At 30.3% G+C, this 12264-nt stretch overlaps 1 protein-coding gene across 1 annotated transcript; it reads right to left on the minus strand.

Moving 5' to 3' along the window:
* Positions 1-1669: 1669 nt before the first annotated feature.
* LOC106756977 (vacuolar protein sorting-associated protein 51 homolog) lies at positions 1670-10815 on the minus strand. The gene is made up of 20 exons (XM_022778986.1): positions 10521-10815; positions 10273-10412; positions 10009-10063; positions 9695-9802; positions 9487-9585; positions 9252-9329; positions 8895-8972; positions 8612-8716; positions 7539-7639; positions 7374-7441; positions 5406-5479; positions 5197-5263; positions 4835-4944; positions 4440-4706; positions 4200-4316; positions 3123-3194; positions 2975-3025; positions 2586-2822; positions 1921-2097; positions 1670-1846 (listed from the first exon to the last, which is right to left on the minus strand). The coding sequence occupies exons 1-20, from the start codon at positions 10692-10694 to the stop codon at positions 1727-1729; spliced, it is 2298 nt and encodes a 765-aa protein (XP_022634707.1). The 5' UTR covers positions 10695-10815; the 3' UTR covers positions 1670-1726.
* Positions 10816-12264: the final 1449 nt, after the last annotated feature.

Consider the following 12264-nt stretch of genomic DNA (forward strand, 5'->3'; position numbering starts at 1 on the left):
GTTTACTCTTTTATAATCATTTTATATTTATTAATGCGTGTAAAATGAATATAAACTATGTCACTTTATGTTACTCTTTCCAGATCTCAAAGCTAAAAAATGATTTTACTGTTTTTTATTTTGCACAGTGGTTTGCTAAAAAATGATTTTACTGTTTTTTATTTTGCACAGTGGTTAAAGTTTATTCTAAATGCCCGTAGAATTTGATTCAGTGATAAAAAATGGACATAAGGAAATTAAAAAAATAACTATAGAAGAGCTCCCTAGGAGTACAATTCTTTCAATTTTAGGTTGTAATCTTACATCATGTATCCCATACCAATAGAGAAAGGAAAAAGAAACACTTTGTGTAAAGGGAAAAGGACAATAGAGGGAAATATCTTGTTCTTTAAAAATATAATGAAATGTGGTGTAGATGTGTAAATAATATATGAAAATTTAATTGATTTATGAATGTTTTATTTACATGATTTAATTTAAAAATGAAATTTAATAATAATAATAAGGGAAAATATATAACACATTATCCAAAAGAACGAATAGAGCAAGAGCAACAAATTACGATGTCACGGGTTGTTGTGTGTGGCTGAGGGAGAGTATAGAGACGACAGAGAAACAAATTGGATAAGTGAGGAAGGTGAATTAGGGTTAGGCAAGGGTTTCTGATTATTTTTTTTCAATTGGCGCAATAGGGATTACAGATAAAATGTTGGAGTGAGAGAAATGAAAAAGAAAGGGTTGAAAGGAATGAGGAAGGTGAGTAAGAGTTTGGATTTTTTTTTTTTTTAAGTTTTGAAAAATGAAAATTATTTAAATATTCTCGACCTTAAAACTTACAATCCATGATTAATGAGGGTATTTTTGTCTATTATAATCCGATACACATTGTTAAAACATACCAACTGAAAAACGCGTGTTAACTAACCTATATATATATATATTAATGGTATACATTTAAGGAAGAACATAGTCAGAGTACATATATATTAAAGAAAACAATAATTTTTTATCTAATGGGAAACTCACATATATAGATACTATTTTCCTTCAATAATTATTTTACAAAAATATATTTAAGATAATTTATAATTAGTTAAAAATGTATTTTATTTACCGATCACTAGAAGAAAATAATTAAATAAAAATTAACTTAGAAACAAAAAATTAAATCATAACTAAATTAAACATTATAATATAAATTAAAAAAATTCAGTATTTAAAATTATTTATATTATTAATAAATTATAAATCAATTTAACTTTTAATTCATAAATTAATTATAAATTTATTAATAGTAGAAAATATTTTGATACTGATAATTTTGAGTCAATAATTTTTTTTATCTGTTTATAAAATAATGTTTAACTTAATCTTAGTAATGATTAAGTATATTTCATTCCAAATTAATTGTTATTTAACAAATTTTCATACAAAAAATAAGAATGAGTAAAAAAAATTTCTTTTTCATGTTAGATCCAACAAACACAAGCAAGTAGTTTCAAATAAAAAAGAAATTCCATGTTATAGTTTATCATGAATAAGGTATCTGGTCAAATAAAACTCACGTATAATTTTTATATTTAATTACATAAAAATAAACTTATACTTTTTGAATACAAAGCTAATACTAATTAAATATTAAATTCATAGTAGAAGAAGTGGTTGAATATTAAATTTATCAAAAAAGAAAGGAGGGAAAACTTGGTGTCCTTGTTAACAAAAATGTCTATGGAGATATTATATCGAATTCCTTATGTTGTGCCAGTTTTGCCTGTATAAGTCTATCCAATATGGGGAGCTCCAAAGGAATTGGATCAAGGCATCGCTCTACAGCGGCAACAATCACCTGTTCATAAATACAGTAAAATAAAATAAATAACGAAATTAAAAGAAAGTAGGTGAACCATTATTTTTTCCAACCTCATCAAGCAAAAAATCCATTGCAGCTTCATCTTCAACTATTTCTTTCAATGGAGTCCTCAAGAACTGAATATCCAATTGAATTTGCTGAAATCCACTCCGGTTAAAAGTCTGGAGCCTAGCATATTCTTGTAAACTTTTAAGGCACAATTTAACAATGGTCATAACCACTGATTCCTGCAGTTTGCAACCAATTATTTGAATATTTATTTTTTATTTTCATCTAAAAATATTAAATTGGTTCTTTAATTTTTTTTAGTTTCGATTTGTGAAAATCGATATAATCTGGTCTAATTTCTGAAATATTGATTTAATTTAGTTATTTATGTTAATTGTTTTTTAAAACCAATCAAAACTTTTTCACCAAAATTGAAGAGATGATTAGTTTTGTTAATATAATTAGAAAAAAAAAATTTAAAAACTATTTTTTGATATTTTTTGACAACGCATATAATTAATATAATCTTACTATCAATTTTGATGAAAACTCTTTAATATTTTTAAAGAAATTTATTAAAAATAAATAAATAACATAATTTTTTAATAAATAATACTAAATTATATCTATTTTCACAAATCAAAACTAAATTGAAACTAATATATTGACATTTTTTAATAATGAAGGAATTATTTAATTTTGCATCACTACTATGGTTGTTGAATACCTGTGTATATTCTACTTTTGTGAAAATTTCAACCTTTTGCTTAAACAGCTTGGCTAGGTGTGTTTCCAAAAGCTGTTGGCTCCTTCCCTTCTGAATATTAGAGCGACTCAACTTCTCCTTCTCCTCCCGGAAAGAGTTGCTTCTTGATGAAGCAGAGCTCCCATTACTATCAGCTCTTCGGTGCTTCGTCAAATCTTGAGGCAAAATCTGCTTCACTTCATTACCAGTAATTTTTAGCTGTAACATCAAGATAAATCAAAATGTAAGCATTACACACTAATAATTTAAAAAAAAAAAATCGCTATTCGAGTACAATCCTCAAACAATTCAGAACAACTTAAAAGACGGGAATGACACACAAAAACAGCATTTGGTTTGAAAGTACCCACCTCTTGTAGAAATAAATCAACACACATATGAACTTCTCTCGGTTCCTTGTGCTGTGCAAACAAAGCAAAGCAACAACTTCATTTTCAAATTCTTTCAAAGATAAAATTGCTATTTTTATTTTTGAAACAAAAGGCCGAACATACGTACCTTAACCCAATTGGGTGTGGCAAACCTCTTCTTCAGGAGAAGTGATATTCTCTGAGTTCTCATATTTATGTACTAAAAAGAATAAAATAAAGAATCTGTAAAGGTTACTGAACTTGTACATTGCTATTTTAACAGAGGAGACTCTATTAAGAAAATTACAGTAAAAATATTAAAGGTACATACTGCAATAAGAGTATCAGATATGGATTGCCCTTGAGCTTAAAACAAAAGCAATCAAGAAAGAGTGATATAATACAGAAACATGAATAAAGTCAGGCAATTAATTTGTTTACTTAGACGCGAAATCCCTAGAGCCATGTCCTCATTTGTCGGAAAAGAATAGAATGATACTACGTTTCGTTGTTTGAATTATTTTACAAGATGAAATGAAGTGAGATATGATGGAACGCATTCCATTCAAGTTAATCCAATACTCCTCTTTTGCTTTCACTTTTGTGGTATGTGTTATGAGGTCAAATGAAACAGGGTACGAAAGTAATGACAAGGGTTTCTGTTATGCCATCTGCTAACGTGTTGTTTCTGCAGAAAGGAGGAAGAGCTTTGGTGAGAAAATAACTAACTTGCATGATTTTGTGTGGAGTTGGAACTGATACTTGAGACATGGAAATAGTGAGGAGAGGGTGTGTTGGTGGGTTCCGTCTTCCTTCCTCTGAAGTTTTCTCTGTATTACCACGGTTTTCTCATTCGTATGGCATTTGGAAGTGTTGCTCTGCTGACTTAACATTTAGGTTTCGGGTAACTTTTCCTTTTCATTGTAAGAAAAACGCCATATATATTTGAGTGTTTAGTTTTCCTTTAAATAACTAGTTTTATAAATGAATTAGTTCTTTGTACTTATCATAATACTGGCCAAAGCTATGCGGATATCCATATTGAATATCCTTTTTCTTTGGAAAGAGAAATATTGTCGGGCAGAACATTTTTCGGAAACCAAGCTTCAAAATAAAGAACAGGCTTTGATGTAACTATATGTTATTAAACAATGGATGAGTAAGAATGAGGAAGGGTGTGAAGTTGCAGTTATGTCGTAACAAATTTATGGAGTTTAAAATATACCAGCTGCAAGAACTTTTCACCAGCTGCCCTAAATTTTTGAGAGATCACTCCAGGAACAAAGGACAGTACATAGTCATAACCTCCAGCACTTCCACGACAAAAGGAAGCTGCTAAATCCTGAACATCGCAAGGCAATATTTCAGGCATACATTACTAAACAATGAAAGGAAATTTAACCAAATAATTATTCCATTTCAAGGAATTAAATATCAAATATAAGGCAATCAAGTGAAACCTTGCCTCGGTGATTTTTGGTATGGCAGTTTGTCCAATAAAAGCAGACAGTTGGGCCAACACCAGAGCAAGGCGAGGAAAGGCTTTGTCACCTTGAGCTCCCTCCAAACCATGACTTTGAGTAGCTGAAGAATTGTTTCTTCCTAAAAACGAAAGGAACTGAACCTCAAGTTCCCTAAAAAAATTTTGATATCCTTGTTGAACCCAATCGATTATTAACTCTCTTAGTTTATCTACAATCTCTAAGTTGTCATCTAGAATTTTGTGGATATCCTGAAATAATCGAGGGAAAGATTAAACATATATTAAATAATCTGAGTTTTTTAACAAAGGTATTACGTGTTTATACATGCATAAATATGATCTTGTTTCTACGTGTCTAGGTACATCAATGTGTTTACCAGCAAAACGTTCCTGCCTCCGTCGTAAACTGCTTTGATGCTAGCATCTAAGGCAACTTCCAATGAGTACTCCTCTGCTCCACCCCGTTTCAGCACTTTTAAGAGGTGATCTACCAAACAGAAGCTAACTCAGAATGGCTATTATACAAACTGTTTGTTAACTATTCTTGTGGCCAAATCAGATCAGCCAATATTAAACTTCAAACTTTATGAGACTAGAATCCCTGACAACGTAATATTGTCCATTTTGTGCTTATGACCGAGTCTAAGGATTTTATGTCTCCTTTCTCCCATAGTGTGACAATGTAAACATTTCAACTTTTACGCTTAAATTAAAAATCAGATGTTTCCTATGAACTAACCTGAGATGTCTTGCATTAGATGAAAAAATGCACTTCTAATGTACAGCTTGACAGCATTCTTGGTAGCCTGGAAATGTTTTGGATGAATATCCTTTTTTGAACTGGAACTTCATTGGGATTGTATTGTGAAAAGAAAAAGAGAATGCTGACTTGAAAAGCAAAATTTATTGATTAAAATCAAAGTGGAGCTAATAACATTGATAGATGACCTCGAGGGAATTATTTGAGAGAGATATATCCTCTAAGACTTCAACCAATCGGAGCACGTCATTCCAGATAACTCCTGTTCCAAAGTGAAATTACACATTTGAAAACAACAAAATCAGATCCCAAAACTTTGTTTATATTAATGTTAGCTTTGAAAATATTTCTTGAGAACACAATTATAGCGTTATAAAAGCATGATATTATAGAATATATCTCTTTTAATTAATTTGATTTAGCAAATGTCTATCCAGCTGCAATAATTGGAGATCATGACGAAATTTTCCTTAAAGTCTAACGCATTATACAAGATATCATTGAGTGTGGACTCTGTTGCAATAAATCATCAAATAGAATAGAAAAAACGCATTGCATACATTGATGTTAAACATGACATTATTGAGGTTGCTGCTTTACTGTACACACTTTGATGAAGATGTGAAGATTTGATTAATACAACCTTGTCAAAACATATCTTGTCTTGAAGATTGAAGACTAAAGACTTGGATGTTTAGAGAATTTATCTTGTCTTTTGAAGATTGAAGAGTAAAGACTTGGATGTTTAGCAAATGTATTTTCATTAGAAGTAGTTGCTTAGATTAGAGTATATCTTCGCTCAGTTTCATTTTTATGATTTAATCTGATAAATGAATTTAGAAAGTCACTTGAAAGTACTTTTGATATTAATTTGGTAATAAGAAGAATTTAATTGATCAAAGAGATTATTTTAATATATTAAAGTGTTCTTATCTATTTGAAAGATAACATTTTAATTGATTAAATATTCATTCTAATTTATTAAAATTACTTAGAATCATGATCAGTTCTGAGGAGAAGTTTTTAATATATTAAAACCACTTTTTAGTATATTAAACTCTTTTTTTTTTTTTTCTTTCAGAAGGTTTAGACTAGTATATTTTAATTTGTTAAAATATAGTTTTAATCTATTAATTTTACAAGTGAATGAAATTAACATATTAAAATGTACCACTCTAAAAAGTCTCTTACCAATAAAATAAAAGTATCTTATGTGTATATAAACTCATGTCCATCTCTAATTTTATCCAATGTAGAACTTTGTTTATACCCAACAAAATTTTCTAAAATTCTCTGCGATCTTGAAAGAGATATTTATAGGCAGAAACTAGTTTCTTGGAGCATTAATCATTTTGAAAAAGGAAACTGAGTTCTTCTCACCTGAAACTATGTTGCTATGCACTGATTTGTGTAATTAAGCAATATTGTTCCTTGTTTTTTGTTTCTTGTGTGTTTAGTTGTTTCTGAATAAATTTTCCACTTACAGCTCAGTAACATAGTGTTATTGCTGTCAATAATATATTTTGTAGGGTGCATGAGTGATGTTCTTGAGTGTGTTCTTGTTTTTTAAGTGTTTGTAAACTTTTTGTTCAATGGAAGCCTGGTTATTGTAGCTAGGCAAACTAAACGTAGCTCTGTGAAGAGTGAATTAGCATAAAAAAGTCTGTATGCAATTCTTCTTCTCTACTCAATTTAATTTTGTTTAGTGAATTATCTTAGTTTTTGGTTCTTCTTGTTTCTTCATTTTAATTGAATCAATCAGTTTTGTGTAACTTTTATTCACACATACAATAGCATAACTTGATATTTCTACTTTGGTGATTAAGCAGCATTAATCTTTGATTTCAAATATCTGGAAAATGATAATCTTAAATCCTTTGATCAAGTTTAGTTTATAAACCTTTTCATTCTAAAATTCAAAGATTCTTAAAAATTACGAAGGGAGTTCAATTCATCCCTTTTAAACTTGGCTATCTTTTTTAACAAAACAACTATCATTACACAAAATCATTCCTACAAGAAACATAATAAGTTTTGTTTGATGGTTATAAAAAAACTAATGTGAATTGAAAAATGAAAACAACTGTGTTTTGTTAATGTAAAAAGTTACATTAACATATCAATGAGTGATGTAGTAACATAATCAAACTACTTACTAAGAACGCCAAGTAGATCTTCTGAACAAATCCGTGTCATCACATACGCTTCTATAATTACAAAGTACCTGAATAATAATTAAAATATTAATTTGCATATCATGAAAATTTTATGTAATGTATTAAATTCAACGGTACTTTGCATTGTAACGTAAAGATCCTAACTTGGTCAGCAGGTCTTGAGCAAGTTTAACTAATTGCTTTTCTGAATCTGGAAATATTACTCGAAATGCACGAAGGGCCTCCACGAACTCGTTAATGGCTGCCTGTGTTAGGAAGTAGGGACAGAGCCGTACGCTTAATTCATCAGTCATCTAACCATAACTACCAACGAAGATATATCATATATGAAAAAATAAAAGTAAAATATAGCATGAAGCAACACTCCTTCACCCAATAATTGTTTTTTAACAGAAGGATTACAATGACAAAACCTTTGTCTCACTTAATTGAAGGATGGGTGATTCTATGAATTTGATGTTTGTAGTAAAATTCATCTTATAATAAGAAATACTCTGTACTCCCTTTCAAACTATTTGTCGCTTCAAAAGTTTTAGTTTGTTTTTATTACAAAAACCAATAACTTGTTAGTAACTTTTTTGAAGTTTATCATTGTCATTTGGTATCTCAATTAATTGGAATAAGAGAGCAGTAATGGAATTAATACTAGGGTAATACAGTTCAAAGCATTGACCTTTATTTTTATCTTGATATTGAGAATATTTACTGACATTCTTAAGCAATGTGCGAAGACTAAAACTATAAAAGAATTATTTTGAAACGAAGTACATTACTAATTCACTATGGCCTAATTTCTTAACAAGTAATTTGACAGCATTAATCATGGATATTATGTTCACTACTTAATCATCTTTAGCCACTGATATCCTTTCTCTGCACATGAATCACCTATATTCCCAAATATTATGAGGAATTATATATTCTACAAGAATTTATTACCCAACATAACTATCTCATCCCTGTGTCGCTTCACCAAACCATATCTTACCATAGACGTTTTTCTAAGACAAACAATCTTATTGTTGTTTGTGTTGTCACCAAGGGGACGGATGACCTAAACAATGACCATTTAATAAGAGCTACATACAAGAGCCGCACACAAGTGGCATTTGAACAAAATCTTTAGCGAACAAAGATAGTAATAGTATAGCAAATAAAAACATGAAGATTTTGAAGAAAAGTGCATTAGACAAAGGACAATACTCTAAACTGCTTACCTCGTGAACAGAGGGATACTCATTCTTCATTACTTCAGGGATAATCTGCACGTCTGTAAGCGAAAGCTCCAACTTCTCTAGTAGCTTTGTCTTCAAATATTCCACCTGTTAATAAACTGAAAACTTATCGATCCCTGCAACTCTTACAAAATGCAAGAGAAAACTGGACTTTTACACAAGAATATATTTTTCCCCATTTATTGCAAATATTGAAAAATAAACAAAACCTCAACAGATAACACGGTACAAAAGGTTGTTTTAAGGAAAAGAGACTAGTACAGACAGGAAAATTCAACTGTTTCAAGAGAACTGCGGCCTCGGCTCTCACTTGCATTGATTCAGAATCTGAAAATACTTTTCCCTGGTTAGAGAAAACAATGTCAAATTATGAAGAAAAACTTCTCAAAAACATAACCATCAGTTGTTTATTCTACTAAGCATACTCTGAGACTTTGAGTTCACTGCACTCCTTAAGCTCTTAGATCATGTTTAGAATATTGGTTTAAAAAGGAAGGATAGAACAAGCTAATCTAGTCTAATCGAACCCAATTTTATCATAAATTTCATACTCAAATTCTATCTTACGATGGGCATGTACCAAGCTGAAGATAACATGTATAAAAATGTAAAAGAACTATACCTGCAAATTTTTTACTATGATAGCTATTGCTTCTTCAGATGCTCGCTTACAATCTTGGAATGATGAGTCTCCATAGGCCTAGCAAAGAGGGAAAAAAGAAAAGAAAGATATCTCATCTGAGGCCTAACTTTTACATTATAGGAAAATAATCTGTCCGATGTGTGAGGTAAAGGTATATAAAACCGTAGAAGCAGCCAAACGGGTTGAATCATTAATAATATCAGCCAGACAAGACCTTAAAAATTGGCATTGAACCGATGTAGAACCTGACTGCATCTGCATAGGCCTCAGACTTGATGCACTTGCCTAATCTATCAGGTAGGTCATATATGAACTGCTCATCCACAACGATGAAAATGGTATAAAACATAACCTTCGCGAGTAAGGAAAAAATATATGAATTCCATCAAAAACTTTGTGAGGCAGAGTCAATGCTTTGATACCTGAACTTTACGAAGAAGATTGCATGTCCGATGCATTTTCTCTATATGCTCCCTATTTTCGCACAGAGAAGTGTTAACGCTATCACTCCTTGATTGTACAGACATTATCTGCACCGGGAAAAAACGTGGAATACTCATGAACTCTTGCACATGTTTTTTTTCTTTACAGCGAGAAAGTTCGAGGAGTGAAAAGTGAAAACAATAAATCTCAAAACGGAGTAAGAAAGTTCTCTACTAAAAATATAAGAAACTCAAAAACTCTTCTAGTTTTATATTCGATCAATCAATTTCTTAATAAATTATTAAATGCTTACCTTCTCAAGAAGCTGTTCCATATTTTCCTCCATCCCTAAAATATTACTCTTCATCCTGTTTGACAAAAAAACTACTCTGATCTTCTTTTCTCGAAAGTAAATCGTACGTTAACAAAAAAATCACACGCACACATATATATAGCAAGATGAACGTGAGAAAATAGGACAATTTTTCACATTACAGTGTAACGATGGAAATTGCATGTGACGTAGCAAAATTTAACAGAAAAGTAACATCATAATAAAGTATAAAAAAGACAGTACCTCTTTATAGTATCTGTAGCGCAGATAAACTTGTTATAATTCTCGTAGACGAGCATTTGCAAGTCAGTGTCTAGATTCTTTATTTCAGCTACCATTTCAACGTGCTTCTGGAGTAGACCTTCCAAATTGCTCTTTCGCGCCTTCAAAGCGATTGTTTTAATGTCAACAGATCACAGTCACATTCGTCAGCGTAAACGACAGTATAATGTCATGCAATCTCGAAAAACAGAAAGAATAACTACAGGTACCATGATTTTCATGTACTGATCAGGTTGGAAGGAAGAGGAATTGATGTCATCGGGTGAGATGTGTTTGGAAAAAGGATTGTTGGAGGACGCTGAAGGGATTGGAGAGTAGAAACTGGCGAGCAGATCTCTCGTTCTTCTTGCTTTCTCGTCCAATAGTGTATCATCGATGTCCATGGCTTCTTTTTGCACCTTATTGGTAGAATCGGAGTGAGACTGTGAAACTCCTTCAATCTTTGAAATTAATACGGGAAGGACGAATGGAACGTTGTCGTCTTCATCGGAATAGCTGTTCCTTGCATAATTTGCATCCAATGCATGCTGTAGAGACTTTTTCAGTTATGATGCTCTAACATTATTCACTGTGCCTTCTCCCAACGTCAGAATTTCAGATTCCTATGTGCTGTAGTAATTTTTTTTTTCCATGTTTTTTTTTTATATAAGCATGATAAAAATATGATTTAAAATTAGAGAATTAAAAATATTGGGCAAGTAAATATTTTGCCTATAATTCCTTGTATGAATTTTAGTCCGATCAATTTGTCTGTCCGTCATATTTATTTATACTTAATTAAAAGCTCTTAAAAAATTTCTCTAACATAAAATAATGGTGAAAATTTGTTTAGATGTTTTAAAAAAATACAAGCAAGTTTATGTTTGTTTACAAATAAAAATCAATTAAAAAACACTTTGTGTATTCAAAATGGCCTTTTGATTTTATTCAAATTAAAATTCTGTACAACTTATTGTTTTTTATAAAAGTTTAAGCAAAAATGAGAAAATCTAACTAAAGAATGTTTTTTAAATGAGACTTTTAAAAAAGAAGTGTAATAAAACAGCTGTTATTTATTAGGTAGTGTTTGAATTAAAGAAAGAATTTGAAGTAGAATGAATAGATGAATTTAAAATGATGGAGATGTTGTTTGAATTAAGGAATTTGAAGATGGAGGAAAACATTTGAAATAAAAAATTATGAATAATTTAATTAATGTGATAAATTAAAAAAAAAAGTATTTGATTAGATAAGATAGTTAAATTAGTATTTTACCCTTATAGTTAAAATGAATATAAAATAAAAAATGATAATGGTTATGGTTCAGTTTCAGATTCCAAGTTTAGCGTAATTGATTTCGGATTCAAAATCGATTCTATGACGTAAAATCGATTCCACCTTGAACCTATTGCGTTATTTTCCTTGGTTCAGCTCCATGCAACATCAATAATAACAGTTTGAGTTCCTCAAACCTTCGATGTAAACAAATCTTATATGAACTAGGACAAATATGTATGTTTGGTTGTAGTTTTAATTTAAATCAAAACAATGTATTATTTTTGTCTTTCCATATAACCTGAAAGCATATCCTCGCACATCTCTTCAAATTGTGAAGATGGTTCACTCCATTCATCGTTATCGTCACAACAAACATTCTCAAATGCCTATTTTATAAATTTCGGGTGTATGGATACAAATGAACCTAATTTCAAGAAAGAGGAGTTTATATGGATATAATATATATATATATATATATATATATGCTTGGAGGGTGGAGGGGCAAGTGCGTATGTATGTGTGGAAAAATGATTCAAAATAGAGAATAATATTATATTAATAACTCTCTTAAAAATATATAAAAAAAGTTAAAACATAAAAAAATGAAAAAAATAATTCAGTTAACTCATTTGGAATAATCTCTTAATATGTTACAATTTTTAATTACCAAAATTACATTTATTCATCAATAAAATT

Source organism: Vigna radiata, chromosome 3 (genome assembly GCF_000741045.1).
Source record: "Vigna radiata var. radiata cultivar VC1973A chromosome 3, Vradiata_ver6, whole genome shotgun sequence".
Lineage (NCBI taxonomy): Eukaryota > Viridiplantae > Streptophyta > Magnoliopsida > Fabales > Fabaceae > Vigna > Vigna radiata.